This window comes from Opisthorchis viverrini, assembly GCF_000715545.1.
Source record: "Opisthorchis viverrini unplaced genomic scaffold opera_v5_2, whole genome shotgun sequence".
NCBI classification, from domain to species: Eukaryota; Metazoa; Platyhelminthes; class Trematoda; order Opisthorchiida; family Opisthorchiidae; genus Opisthorchis; species Opisthorchis viverrini.
Genome location: NW_008751658.1, coordinates 129,576 through 144,712, shown reverse-complemented (window position 1 = coordinate 144,712; position 15,137 = coordinate 129,576). Strand labels below are relative to the sequence as shown.

The following is a 15,137-nucleotide window of genomic DNA, read 5'->3' as shown; positions in this document are numbered from 1 at the left end:
TGGCTTACTTCTAGATCCTCTGAATAAAAGAAAACAACGGTTATCTATCAGAACCGTTCTTTTTCACTATTCGTTTCAAGATTCGAATACTTATCGTCCTATGAGTGTGATTTTAATGTTCTTCACTGTCACAGACTCAACAGCCGGCTTCTCTAAGTGCTCGGTGAATCACCCATTCAGAAGAATTCCGGCAATGACGATCTCTCATTAGACCCGTAGCAAAGCAGGCAGATTGTATCATTCATCGTCCGATATGCATTCGAAAGCTGAATTGTAAACTAATCACTCTTCAGCCAAAAAACCGCATCTGGAATCGCTCAGTGCACTCCGTGTATGTATATGTATGTACGTATGTGTGCATATATGCATACATATATATATATATATGTTCGATGGGGAATTCCGTGTTTCTGCTCACTCACAATCATGTTCCACTTATTTTTGTTCCGTCTCATGTCTATCTCCGGGCAAAAAAATTGCGTGAAACTGCCATCCCTACAACAATCTTTTTTTCCTTTAAAAACAGCAGCAAGATGAATGGGAGGGTTATTCGTTGGCAGTAGTCAGAGTAACTGTTATAATTGTCCCTATTTATCACGCCTCCTGTTCGGCATTCATGTACCAGGTTACATGAGCCAGAATGTCAGTTTTTCCCTCTATTTTGGCAGTAAGACATTCTATCGAAAAACACGCACATATGTCCCGGTGCTTTTTCTCTCTCTACAACCACCGTCCCACTGTCCCATTTTCAGATGCTAGAAGATCGATTCAACCCGGACTTGTTGGCCAACATTCTCCGCATTCCTTCCAACAAAACACTAGTACGGCGGCATTTGTCCAGTAAATTTGTTGAGTTGGTTGGCAACGAGGTGTGGGAGAGGAAGCAGGCGGTTTCAAGTAATCCAGACATTCCCGCACTCACCCAACACTCGAAGATCAAGGTATGCACATATTCCTAAAAAAAACTGCAAATTTAATATGTTACTTGAGAACTGCCATTCACTTACACTGCTGTTCGGCCACTTGGTCATTCATGAGACCAAATATTTGCTTCCCCGGTAGGCGATATGCTAGTAAAAAACACACGAATCCTGAGGGACCATGTACTGTTAGATGCACACATAGGTGGATTGCACGACTCTACGTGAATTCAAACTTATGTCAGTAGGTGTGCGTCCCGGTGATGTCCTCTGGCGACCCGTCATGAAGGATGAAAAAACACACCCACTGTACGCTTCATTTCATCGTTCCAGATTAAGTCGTCGTGTGATTTCACGTTGTGCCTCCTCTATGAGATTTTTCATTCAGGTTCACATCGCGGCAAGTTACCACCATGTAGGTCATCAATTATCCATGTGCTCTGCTAAAAATAAATTTCGGGATCTTTGATACCACCAGCCATGGTACAATCCTTGTTCGGCTAGCCAGGCATCTTAGATGACAGCGTCGTTTTAGTGATTCGGTGGAACTCAAAAGGCTTGATTCAATGCTTATTACCACAAATCCATCGTCTCGAGGCTCTATTGTTTCCATATGGAAAACCATATCGCAAGGTGCCTTTTAACTTCGTATCTACTGACAAGGAGCTTGCAGGTGTGTACCATAAAGTCTGAGACAGACTGAGCTCTCAGGTTTACGTACTGATTAGTAAAAACTCAGTAGTATCGACATATTTGATTAGTGGAATTCATGTGGATACTGCGGCTGGTCTGTAACTCTGTTCAACAACCTAGGAAATTTCAATATGTATCAATAGCTTTTTGGATGCATAGACATTAGTTTTGATGAATACAGTGTTTCCCAGCCTGTTTTCCCAGGGAAATCATTACACAATCTACTCATGAGTAGGAAAGAGAAACAATTCAACTATCGTTGTTGCCTTCAACTTAATTCGTTCCTTCACTTCACAACCAAATTTATCTTACAAACTGGGTGACGCGTTTGATCGAAATACGATAGGCAAGAGAGCACAACCAAGACAAGCGCAACCCCTTAAAAACGGCTTACACTTAACTACTATGTTTATTGTGCTGAGGGTAATTCATGATTTCTCGTTAAAAAATCTCATCCAGACGTCAAATTTCCATCGATGACAACTTTACGCTGTCTTGATTTGTCACATTTTCTACGAAATTGCAATCTACGGCGAAATGCGGAAGGTTAAAATTTATGGATTTCAAACTATTTACAATTCCGAACCACCCCAATCAAGAGGAAACACCGACAGTTTGTTCTGCTCTAATTACTTTGCCATATACATATTAAATAACTACTATTGATTCATAAAGGAACGACACGAAGCTGCATAAATGCAAATGTGTTGAAGCTTGGCTTAAGCATCCTCATATCGAGTGCTGAAAACATCGGACCAGTTGATTCCCGGTTCCAAGGCGAACGAATCAGGACGCCTAATGTTTAATGAGTTGATCCTCTCGACTACTTGCAGACCAATCGCAATCAGTCAAAACTCAGGTCACTCTTGACCGAGAAGTCACAAAGAGTGCAGTCATATACAGGGGATCCTGAATCAACCGCATATATCGCGGTTGAGCGTTTTCTGAGGCAGCCTTGAGCCTCATACTAGACACCAGAAAGCGTCTAGCACCCAAAACCAGATTTGATAGACCCTAATGATCGGTGATTTTTTTCGGACAAGTTTGGATGTTGCAAGTTTTTCGAATTTCGATATCAAAACGTATCAAGCAGCTTTTTTAAAGACCAACTCAATCGAACGCATTCTTAGGCCTGAAACGGCTCACGCGAGAAAACTTGTGATTTTTTTGCTTCAGGATTTACTACAGCCTAATTGCCTACCTCACATTTATTTTTCACAGCTTTCCCGGAAACGTACCTTCTTTATGTCACACCGGAAACGAAAAGGTATGGAATATGAGGAGGAACTTTTATGCCCGGTCGACATCGACTCACCGATGACCGATCTGCAGGTAAGACATGTTTTTAATGAAGCCTGCGTAGTAGTTATGGAATATGCTCGCACCTACATTGTGACTTCAAGACATCAAGTGATGTAAAACCAGCGACAAAATTACAAGTCCCTCGCCTTTCGGGGTAACTTAAAATTAGTCGGCAGACGTCTTCAGTTTGGTGGGAGCGATAAACGTGATTAAATCTCGTTGTAGAAAATAAGGCTTCCAGAGCCTTGAAGAAGATAGCCAAGCATGTGACACAGAAACCTAGTCTACCAAATTATTCACATGCCACCACTCAATATTCATTCGTTCTGACCATCAATGCAACAAGAGATTCAGAGTCAAGCATTCATAGATCAGCTCCTCCTACGGTCACCTATGTTGGCCTTGTTTTACCGGCTAACGTTACTCAGGCAGCTAATTGAGTTCATCGTAACGATAGATCTGATATATATGTTGAACTATTGATCCTTTTGTTTTATCGGTTTACCTTGTTACATCAGAGCAATGATTACTCACAAGGTTGCATTATCTTCATCCATCCTAATGGTGATTCTGCTTCTCTCTAAGCAAAGAACGGTCGTGACAGAACTGATTCATCCGGGTGGCATAACCACGCGGACCATCGAAGTTGAACTGATCAGTAACCTACTGCCAAGTACTGAGATGCTTCAAAAATGTATGTAATTTATATTAATTCTGGTGATAGCATGCAAAAACAATCCGAAAACGCCAAAAGACATTTCTTATAAACACAGGATTTAGCCACTGTGAAACAGGTTCAATGCTGTTCATTAAGTCGACCATAAATCTGGACAGACCACTACAGGTTTCGCATTTCTCCGGAAGTTAATCAGGCTGACCTAGTCTCCCAGCTTCCTTCATCCCTATTTCTCACTTGAAGATCCGACTGTATGAACCTGGTGATGATCAAACATTTGCAGATTAACTTAGCTTTGACGATAAACTGAGCTGAATTCCATCTGTGCCTCTGGTCTTTAACATTCTTCAGCTAAATATTCCGTACATAGAACGCCCCATTTTTTCAGTTGTGATAGTGTTTAATATAAGGTGGGCAAAAACTATGAATAGCCGAGTTAATTTGTAAACCGGTGTCTGTCACAAAGCCCCAGGGTAAAACGAGGCAAACTCGTGTGACTTGGAATTACCATAGGAGTCATACCATCTTCGCTGACGACCCGATGGTTGGCACGATGCGTGCACTCATTGCGGGCATGACGCCTGTGTAGCAGAAACCACCTTCAGTCAAACAGCGACGGACTCCGTCTTTTCAGCCCACACAATGGATGAATTAGTAATGTCAGCTTAAATCTTACAGCCCGATGCGTAGTCTCAGGCACTGGATCAGTTCTACTTGTTGCTAGTTGTCACCAGCAAACAGTAGATAATAGTTCAATATGACAGCGAAGCTAAGACTAGCACCTTCCTGAAGGACAGTTGGCCCCAGCTTGTAGTACAGCTTTTGACCCCTTTGGAATTTTATCCCAGGAATCACCGCTTTGCGACTAATGCGGTAGTGCCGGGAAGAGGGAGGAACATCTGCGAATTCAAACGTTTATTAACTACATAGCTGATGGGTCCTTCACTTCAAGGTAGATAATTCAAGCAAAAGCTTTTGGGTTGGAATTCCCTTCCAATATCTCTGAGGCGCTCACTGCTCGTACTTCTCCGTAAAGAGGGAGCTTTAACTTGTCGGGAGGTTAATACATGTTCGAACTGTATAAATGGCTGGCAAATTGATCAAAGAGCTGAGTAGTTCGTCTGCTAACGTCTTATAACCAGTCACGTTGATGTAACCACTGCGTCGTTGCATGGAAAAACAAGGCGTTGCGTCTCAATAAGATGCACACAAATAGTATAAACAGCTACCACCACAACCACACCGTAAACCTCAGAAAGATTATCATCCAGAATTTATTCAGAAGAGCTCGCACGTAGCAGCATTTCAGAATTGTGGAACAAGGAGTCAGGGTATCCATCACGAATATTCCAAGAAACTCGAAGAGGGAGACAACTTAGTCCGAACCTGAGATAAGAGGCAGAATCTTGGTAGACCAAATCTCAAGCACCAAATTGAGGAAACCAGCTTTAAAACCGACAAACGGGACTGATAAATGCAAAAGGAATAACCAACTCCATCAACCGTGACAAATTTCACTTCGGCTAGAATGGGACAAAACTCTGTACGCAAATAAAAGTATGCTGTGGACATCGGAAGACACGTCCCAGTATTTCTGCTCCACAAATCCAGAAGGTCGCCAACGTAATTTGGAAAGCTTCGCAAAATACTCTCATTTACACAGGAATTTGGCTTTTACTGGAGACTATGTTGAATCTAGCTGAATTTCTTGTCTATGATGGTCCGCTTCAACTGAATGTACTGCAACAAGCTGCTTTAGGTCTCGTTTGGTACGATATACCAGATATCGCAGTATGTTGTTGTCTAGACTCTACACACTCTTATTAAGCCAAGTATCATAAAAGGGATTCTGCTGTATTCACATGCGAATAAAGTAACTGTCGAAATACGTTCGATTTGAGTCCAAGTAGGGCATAAGTTCGACGGAACCTCGGGGGCTTGGCCTACTTGATAAGCCCCAAAAAGGGCAATACCGGTCGTGTACTGCCGAAGAGTTTTCAGCGGCCTTAGAGCAGTATGTTGCGTCCAATTTGAAGGGTTTTATACTGCTACTGCTGTACTGTTATACCGTTACGATAGAAGCAGAAGAAATCTTGAGCGTACCTCGTTCCATGACGCACAAACGGTGTATCATACCCGACTGAGTCTGCGTAAAACTGCATGAAAAGAATAGGAGGCTCATAGGACAGAAAGAAATAATTGAACCAAGAGATAGATGGAAAACGTCCGTACTCAAGTCGGTGTGGGTCACAGCGTGGAACATAACCGCATCAAAGTCACAGACCACTTCAACGATGGATAGGGGATGAGTAAACAAGCAAGCATCAACAAATCAGAACACAAGTCAACCACACAAGTCATAGTTGAAGTCCGTCCCTTAGGCCTACGGGCACACGCATATAACAAATACTCACTAACCCACAGCACAACTTCGTTACACAACGATGCACTGATAAAGTCACCTCGATAGATTGGCAAACGCTTACGATACGAAGTTCCCATCTCAGTGAAACAATAGTGGTCTACAGTGATGAGTACAAACTCTACCCTCGTTACACGATTTGCTTCCATAATTATTGTACATCTGGCAAGTTATTTTTAAATCCTCAAGGCACTCGAGCAACAGACACCATTATCTTAGCACTCAGGTAAAAGAGACTGACTCTGAAATGGAGAAACACTGAAGTGCAAAGTTTTCTGCTTACTCTCATACTCTTTCAATCCAAGTCATTTAGTTCCAATAGTACGAGATCAAGACACATTTACTTCTATGTAGTAAGGAATGTATCCAGAGAGAAGTGACGGTGAAAAGGTCATTTATCTATGGCAATCCATGTTCTGGAAAAAATTTCTCAGCCTAATCGGTGGCCACCTCTCTTGTCCTCAAAGTGAGCACATTTTAACAAACTTGATTCCTCAACCTCTAGAATATCTGTCGATCTGGCAGCCTAATAATGACTCCGTAATGACATCACAACGGATGAAGTGTATTCGAAGTAGATTGTTCAGATAATTCTTAGTTGCGTAAATTAAAATTTTACATTCGCATTAGACTATCTGACACCGTTCTTCTGATTGTATGCCTTCCTTATCCGCTTACCGCAACATTTACTGCCTTAAATTAGCACAGATGGATCCCTGCGGACTAAACTTGTCGAAATAATGGGACACGAGCTACTGAAGTATTGTTAAGTAGCACAAATCTACTGTAAAAACTTTTATTGCATCTGTGCTGGCTTAGGTCCTCAAACTTCCTCTGGGTTGCACAGAAATGATATACCAACCTAACTATTTTATTTCACTGATTATTCATGGTTATTGGCCGGAGAACTATACAGGCGGTCAATTTCAACTAATAAGACTCTCATCCAAAGGCTCACGCGACCTCCTGTCAGAATCCACGTTAGAAGCCCCACGAGAGTTTTGGGTATTCCGTTCAGACAGACCGATTTTCCTGGGTTTTTTTCCTGGAAAGCTAACTGAAACTAACACCTGTACTTGGAGCATTCATCCTATCGTGTGACTGCATTCGCTTGAGGAATCAAATGTCGCCGTCGATGCGCAGCGAATTTGCTCACGTTCCAAATTTTCTGAAAAGATACTACCAGTGTATTTGCGCAAAAAGATGCTAAAGCTGTAATCCTACTGCTGGCTTCAGACACCGTTGCGTTCATCACGTTTTGAACTTTTTCCCAGTCCGATGCCAAATTTCAAGCTGTATCAGAATGCACCAGTGCATTGAGTATTCACTTTTCTATTCACTATTCATCATTCCACAAGTAACCACAAATCCCTCATTTGTTTTCAGACCCAAGATACAAACTCCTCCGAACACGTGCCGTCAGAGAGCACGAGTATGCAGGTTAGCGCTATATTTGCCGAAAATTTTGAGTGTTCTTTAAATAAGTAATCGAACAAAAATTTTAGAAACCCACATATACATAACTGTTTGAGCCTTCGTCCCGCAAAACTATGTAAAACGTCACCAATCTTAAACCCAGATATGCTGTTCACTGAATTTCGAATCCTTACCAGTGTACGTTATGAAGTCGTATCAAGGACTCTATTTGATTCTCTTCATTTGTATACCACAATTTTGGTGGCACAACCCCGGAAGCACAGTTGCTTCTGTTGGTAGAGCTTTTGCCGTTTTTACTGTTCGGGATTCTTTCATTCCCAGAAATTGGGTCAAAAAGTGGAAACAAATAGATCTCAGGCTGCACTCATTCATGCATGCACTTACGAGAATCTTCAGAACGGTTTCGGACAGCCATGGCGCATATACGGGCCGATCTGGTAAATGCTTTCGGTTGGTCCCATAATAGTGAGTTCATACAGTCATGGGCAAATACAATCTTACCAATAATCCCGACCCATTACGAACATGAGAAAGAGCTGAGAGCTTGTATGACGATTGCCAAAATAGCGTTGTTTGATGTTCTCTACTTACTAGCTTGTCTGTCCACAGCATGAACACGAAAGGAATCAAATTGCTATAGTTTTTCTTACTACCAGGAACAACAAACTCTAGTTTCCTTACTCTTCTAGTCTATTCCTCAGTTTTACAAGCAATTGATACATACTAGTCCGCATTGTACGGTTTGTTCAATAACTTAGATTCTTTTTGACCGACGATAAAAAGCCGTTTTAACTCTAACCAGCCATTGTGACATAAACTGGTTTTCGCACTGTGAGGTCTCGACAGGTATGGGGACGTAAGCTTGATCTAAACGCGACATCTACTCCGAGAACATCTGCACATTCTGCGTGCCATCATAACGACAAAAAAACTCTGATTGCACTTGACAGTTTGAAGTTAATTTAGCATCTAATCCTTAACGAAGGCAGAGGAGGCGGTATATGACCCTGGTTAATTGTGCCAAGTGAACACTAAAAAAAACCGGCGCAAGCAAAAATCACTTCTTCCCTGGGGCTTATCTTATACTGTGTCGAAGCTCTCAGATCGGCAGTCAGCACGAATAAATAGAGCTATCCGAATATGCACACAAAAAAGCTCAGTATCACGTCCACCACCACTTTGTTATATGATACCTACTCATGTTGAAGTCCAGTTACTTATATACTTCCTCATTAACGTCTCGTGCAGTCTACCCGAAAGGGTACAATTCCGCTAATTCACATAGTACGTTCAGCTGGGAGTTCGTCACCCTAGAAGTGGCAGTTCACTCCTTTGAAGGATAGATGGGGCTGTGTCCTCTCTGAGTGCAAGCTAATCACACTACTTTTAACAACTCGTGACCGGCTGGTGACCGACGGTGCTCGAATCTCTCTAGAGATTTTTGGGATCTGTACTATTGATGATTCCACCAGCTGTAAAGTTCACGGTTTTTTCCACAGCTGTAAAGTTCACGGTTTTTTCATACACGATAACCTCATTTTAATGGTATCATACATTTATTCATGTATCTCTTCTTGGAGATAGATTGTAAATTTCGCCACGTTTTGTTAAGGTTGTATACTGATGTAATTATGAACAAAAATAACAGCAGTGTAAATAAACGATGCGTCCCAAGTATACTGGAAAATCTTGCTAGCAATAATCCTTGAAAACCTTAGACCTACTTGTGATTCATCTTGAAAGTTAACATGTTTAGATAGTTACCAGGATCAAGTTTGATCTAAATAGTAGCTCACTTCAGATCTGGCCTATTGTTGTCGTCCAAATTAACTGGTGAGCTGGTGAGGACCATATCTGCTTACAGGTAGTCCAACGAGTCAAAGAGCGATGCAGTCATACATCAGCCTGTGAATGTTTCAGTTAGTTTTGTCACTGCATTTGCACTGACAAATTCATGAGAATATTTGGCCCTACCTTATTACTTCTGTCCTGCCCTCCCTCCCAATTTCATTGGGCCTCATTTTCCCATCGCCTGCTTGCCTCTTCTCTGTCCCTAGCTCATGGCACTCAGGGAAACCGATTTGTAGTAATTTCGGTAGGTTATAAAGCAGTCACATCCATGTGCCCCTTTTATCTTCGTATCATGGTAACGCATCCTCATTAATTCATCTGAATCACTCTCACATCGGCTTCTACTGGTGAGAACAAATCGTTGTGGGCGTTCCTTGTTGATGTTTGTTGCTGCTGTGAGCCTGATTTGCCCTTTTAATCCGCTTTTAATTGTACGGCCCAAATCTTCACGTTCAAATTCAGTCGTCCTGTTTAACAACATCATCATCATCATCATCATCATCTCTGATGCTTCGCTGCAGCATTCTTTAGGAGCTGATTACCAATCCCTGATGAGATCAAGTCGTCCGCGGAAGGATCTCGTTTTTATTGGTTTCGGGAACTTCTCTGAACTGTTCTGCCTCCAATTATGACGAAGGTGAAACCACCACAATTCTAAAGCTGAACCCTGTAATGTCATTTGACGCTTTTGTGGGGAGTCAGGAGAGTCCAACTGAACATTTTAGACCGACTATAGAAAGCTAAAACGATAGGCTGGCAATTAAAACAGAATGAAAATTCCTCCCTGGTGAATGGGCTCCTGTAACCTTGCATTGAGATTCTTGCTGGTCTTGCTACTTAATCTATTCATTTTTAGATGACGTTACAGTCAGAGCAGCACCGCGAAGCTGCCAGATATTGGTCAGAATCGCACCGCGCGCCAGTCACGTATTTAGCACTAGATAGATTTAACTCGGTGGCAAAACTCAGGATGTTTTGAGACTGATCAAACTAGCGAAGCAGTTTGCTTTCCGATGGAATTTGTAAAGTTGATAGTAGAAAACCTGGATTGTGAAATCCCCGAAACTGCAGATGAAAATATCGAGTTAGTGGTATATTTTGATCTGAGAGAGATTGACCGTCGATACAGGGATTAAGTGATGTAGTTCTGACCTAAATTAGTTCCATCTCACCAACAGTCTTTCTTAGCCATGCAAGGCTCGCTGTACTCCTCACAAATCCATTTTTTATATCAACTATTAGCCAGTAGCAGCTGAGTTCGAGCTAATGTGATATTGGCAGAAATGTCAAAGTTACCTTCAATTACCGCTAGTGGCTAGTCTGAAGTCTATATGGCATCAGTTAATGTCACATACGGAAGATACACTATCATTCCGAATAGCCCTGACAGTAAACAAACCAACGTTCCAAAGCTCGAACGTCTAGTGAAAAACGCAGTTGTTTTATTCGTGGTTCGGTAGATTTTCTTTCTCTCCTTTTTTTACTGGTGAACTGGGTGCGAATAAGGGTTCACAAGACACTTTCCTAGATTCGTTGAGAATTAAAAGGCTCACTGATCCGGTGTGGATCTGAGGCTGCTTTTATTCCAAGTAAAAATGAACACATAAATCATCTTGTTCCTCTACAGTGGAAAACGCCATCCAAATATTTTACACTAGCTCCAGGATGTTTTGCAATTTTCTCATTCAAGCCCTCTTTTCCTCATAGAAGGCTTTCCTTTCGACGGTAACCAAAACTTTCACACTCTTACTAAAATATATACGCAGAACACTATGGATAAATATGAGATCAGTCCACTTGCTCAGTCATAAAACAAGAGGGCACCGGCTGCTGCTACTGCTCCTAGGGTTTTGTTCAGGAAAAATGTGAGAACAGGAAGGAATGGTCAGCCACAAAATGGCTCAACAGCACCCATTCAGTACAAAGCTGAATAGCTTTACTACGTAGACTGTCCTCTCAACTCCGAACCACTTGTCTTAATTAGCATAACCTGTGGAGCATGATTAGAGGATCCTTACCGGGAAAGTCTACCCTCCCATGACCCTCTAGCGTACGTAGCATCACTAATCCGATGTCTCCATGACGTTCAGACGACGGCAAATTATCATAATTTTCCGTTTGTCTGCACATATTGGCCATCTTTTTGATATGCTAGGCAGTGTTGACTGCCCTATCACTGACGTCACCCTCTAACTCAAAGGCCACAAAATCGTTCTCCTTTGGTCACTGCCTGCTATGAACACCCCTGAAAAAAAATCACCCTGTATTAATTTCATACATATTTTGTTATTGTGCTTCGCTCTGTTAACACTGAAACATCNCCCATGACCCTCTAGCGTACGTAGCATCACTAATCCGATGTCTCCATGACGTTCAGTCGACGGCAAATTATCATAATTTTCCGTTTGTCTGCACATATTGGCCATCTTTTTGATATGCTAGGCAGTGTTGACTGCCCTATCACTGACGTCACCCTCTAACTCAAAGGCCACAAAATCGTTCTCCTTTGGTCACTGCCTGCTATGAACACCGCTGAAAAAAAATCACCCTGTATTATGATTTCATACACATTTTATTGTTGTGATTCGCTCTTTTAACACTGAAACATCTTCCGATCAGAAGGATTTCCATCAGTTTCTCCCTTGACCTACGCTCTGAAACTGTATTCAAAGCTCTGTAAGGTGCTCACAACCGTCTTCGCTAGTTTTAACCCTATTAGTTTCGTTTATGTCGTTACTATTCTCTAAACTTAAAATGGTTAGTCATGTTTCTAACCGTTTGTTTACCTCGAGAGCAACTATTCATCATCTATTCATCATCAACTATTCATCATCTACGTACTCTGGTCAATCTGTTGATACGACTGCGAGTTTCAAATATGAATGAATTAACCGAATATTAACTGCTTCGACGTACAACTCTGAGCAACGAATTGTTCTGCATATCAGGCTTGCAGAAAAGCAGTCCTTCTGATCGGAGAGTGTGACTGTGCTTGTCAAACGAACTCTTTCTTCCCAAACCCTGTTCTGAATTCTCACCTATTCGGTAATCAGGGCAACCATGTTTTCATCTGTGTGACACTAACGGCTTGCACACTAATAAGTGGTGAACATCGTTTCGGTTTTTTTATTCTACCTGGAAGCATTACTGGATACAATATTTTGAACATATAGTTTCTCACTTTTGATCTAAAAAGGTTCAAAATTGTCAACTATCATCAACCCAGTCATTAGAGTGAAATATCCCTTGGAGTTGGGCTCTCATGCAGGTGGTTGAATTTGTGAAATTTCTGTTTAACTCACACGATGGTCAGAATAACACAAAACATAGCATCAGCGTAGTTTCTCACACAATTTCTCTACCTGCCCATTAGAACGTGTTCTAGGAGTACTCTCCGGACTTCTTGCTACCCCAACCGCTCAATCTATTTAACAAGACCCTGGCCGAGTCTGGCCCGGAAGTCCTAAGTCTTGTCAACTATCGAATTACGTTGTCAAAGTAATATGAAAACCGGGTGAAACACAGAATGACTTCGGCTCATTTGAGTACATCAATTGTTAGGGAATATACGAAAAATATATTTCAATATGTACTTTGAACGGCTATTTAGGACCATCTCTCAATTCATACTTTCCTTTGAAAGCTAACGATTTCTTGTTTGAGATTGTGATTAGTAGCGAAAAATCACCGGCTCTAAACGCTTACGACTCGATTCGAATGATTGATGTTTTCAAAGCAGCATTTGACGGTAGGCTATGTTGTGAGCCTTGTTCAGGTTTTCAGCTCACTTTTTATCAAAACTTAAAATCAGCTGTTCGTTTTTGTCAAAGTCGGTAATTCTCCTGGGCGATACGTTTCAAAATTTCCCAACATATTTTTCTCCGCTTCCATCAAATTTGATCTCGCTTTTGGAATGTACCCATGATAGTTTTGAAGAGGATGTTCTTGACGCCATGTAACTAGGCAGGTGAGCATATGGGGCATGGTCAAACAATATGGATCTTTCCATGATTATCCTTTAGGCAGTCATTTTATCAGTTTAGTTACAATACCACGCTGGTGCCCCAAACTTAGTAAAAATTGCCTTGACACGAACTCCACCAGAATACACAACTAACATGAAGGGGCAAAGGAACGGAACCCGACGTCCAAATGATCTATCGGTTTAAAAGCTCCATTATAACCACAATAATGTGGGCTGCAACTTGTCTTGTGATGTATCCTGATTTCAGTTAAGAGCGGAACTTAATATGTGATGTGACGTTACGGTTTCTCCACCTGGTCGGTCACCGTTTCTTCATCACTATCATTTGACTGTCATTTGACTGTTGGTTAAGGTTCACTGCATGCCCATTTTGCATAGTATGGTAGAACATTGTTGTTGTTAAGACATGCTACACTACTCATAAGGTTTCAGTAGCCTTTCATAGGACTCATAAGGTGGGTGCAGTCTCCGAGTTTCTGTCAACCTCACGTTCTACTTCAACCTCAACTGTACGGAATTAGCGAACGACGCTCATTCGCATACCTATTTGGTTTTGTTGAGAAAATTGACCGGGACACAGCTGAATCACTCTTTCATGTATTCTTCAAGCAACTGAATGTGTTGCACCAGGTCGCCTCATGTTTCACTTCGCAGGATATTAGAGATATCTCGATACATTGTACTGACTAAATACACTACTGACAAGGTTGTTAAGTAGAGAGAAGAATATGTTGAACGAGAGATTCAGCTGGGTTCCAGGTGAGTTGGCCATCAAAAGCAAATTGTTGTGCAAATCGGTGTTGTTGTAACTTTATTCAACAGTTCAGCCCTTACATATCTTGAGCCTTTTGACAGACACTTACTGCAATACACGCAATTTATCGCTTATTGTATGTTGCCAATTTTGTGTAAAATTTCACTGTTAAGATGAGTCCCCCCTACATTGTCACCACATAAGTTTTGACCACACATTTGCCATCAGCCATGGATAACAATGATAACAAAATCGTGTTGTCCAAATATCAAGTAAATCTCAGTATCCCGTTCCTCTAAAATCCATCCTGTGGTGAAACCCATTCGGAAACCAGTGTATCATAAAATTGCTAGTACAAAGCTCATGACTGCTTTCTGCTGGAAATATGCTAATAAAATTGGAAATACAGATTTTCTGAGAACCCATCTGCCGTACTTCACCATGAATGATCTGATTTTGTCACCAGACTCACACAGTTCTTCGGAGCCATTGATGGTTGAATACAGACGGTTGAATACGATGGTTGAATACGACCTAAAGCTGCCACCTTGACGTGGTGGTCGGGCTTCAGTGCTACAGCGATCCCGCGGGCTACACTGGCTGGAACTTCGTTCCACAAGGTGCAACCATGCCAGGAAGGCCAAAGGAGAGCAGCAAGATCAAGAGCAGCGAGACCCCGTACTGCGAGTAATCGTGCTACGAGGCGGTCTGGGGGTAAAGTCGTACTGTCCTCTGCGACAGGAGTGTGAAGGCAGTAAGGTGTTTCCCCCAGGCGACCAGCATGTCCATATTTATGGAAGCAGCGATGCTGCCTTCTACCGAGGAAGGACGGGTTAGAAAAGATCGGCCCCAAAAACCGCACACTCCGATCGCCCAACGGTTGAGCGTGACCGCCGGTGCATTATCCAATACGGTCGAAATACTTTTAAAACCAACGACCCCGGTGCTGGTCAAAAGGCACCTGCTGTGCGCAGCCGCATCAGGAATGAGACAGTAATGCCTTATTCCCTGCGCCCTCGGGTTAGGCCATCCCCTGCAGCCGAGCAGGTCAGACTGTTGAGTCGTCGGCTCCGGGCAGGGTCCCCAAAGAAAACCCT

The 15,137-nt window shown here is 42.2% G+C and overlaps 2 protein-coding genes across 2 annotated transcripts in view; one reads left to right on the top strand and one right to left on the bottom strand.

Moving 5' to 3' along the window:
- T265_00174 (hypothetical protein) overlaps positions 1–15,137 on the bottom strand; it is a gene marked incomplete at both ends in the record, with an annotated part of 176,981 nt that overhangs the window by 128,931 nt on the left and 32,913 nt on the right. Inside the window, one exon of the mRNA XM_009163882.1 lies at positions 5,695–5,747. Coding sequence (XP_009162146.1) covers positions 5,695–5,747 — 53 coding nt within the window. The remainder of the gene's footprint in view (positions 1–5,694; positions 5,748–15,137) is intronic.
- Positions 1–15,137, top strand: part of T265_00175 (hypothetical protein) — a gene marked incomplete at both ends in the record, with an annotated part of 136,945 nt that overhangs the window by 107,380 nt on the left and 14,428 nt on the right. Inside the window, 3 exons of the mRNA XM_009163883.1 lie at positions 753–941; positions 2,835–2,945; positions 7,400–7,453. Coding sequence (XP_009162147.1) covers positions 753–941; positions 2,835–2,945; positions 7,400–7,453 — 354 coding nt within the window. The remainder of the gene's footprint in view (positions 1–752; positions 942–2,834; positions 2,946–7,399; positions 7,454–15,137) is intronic.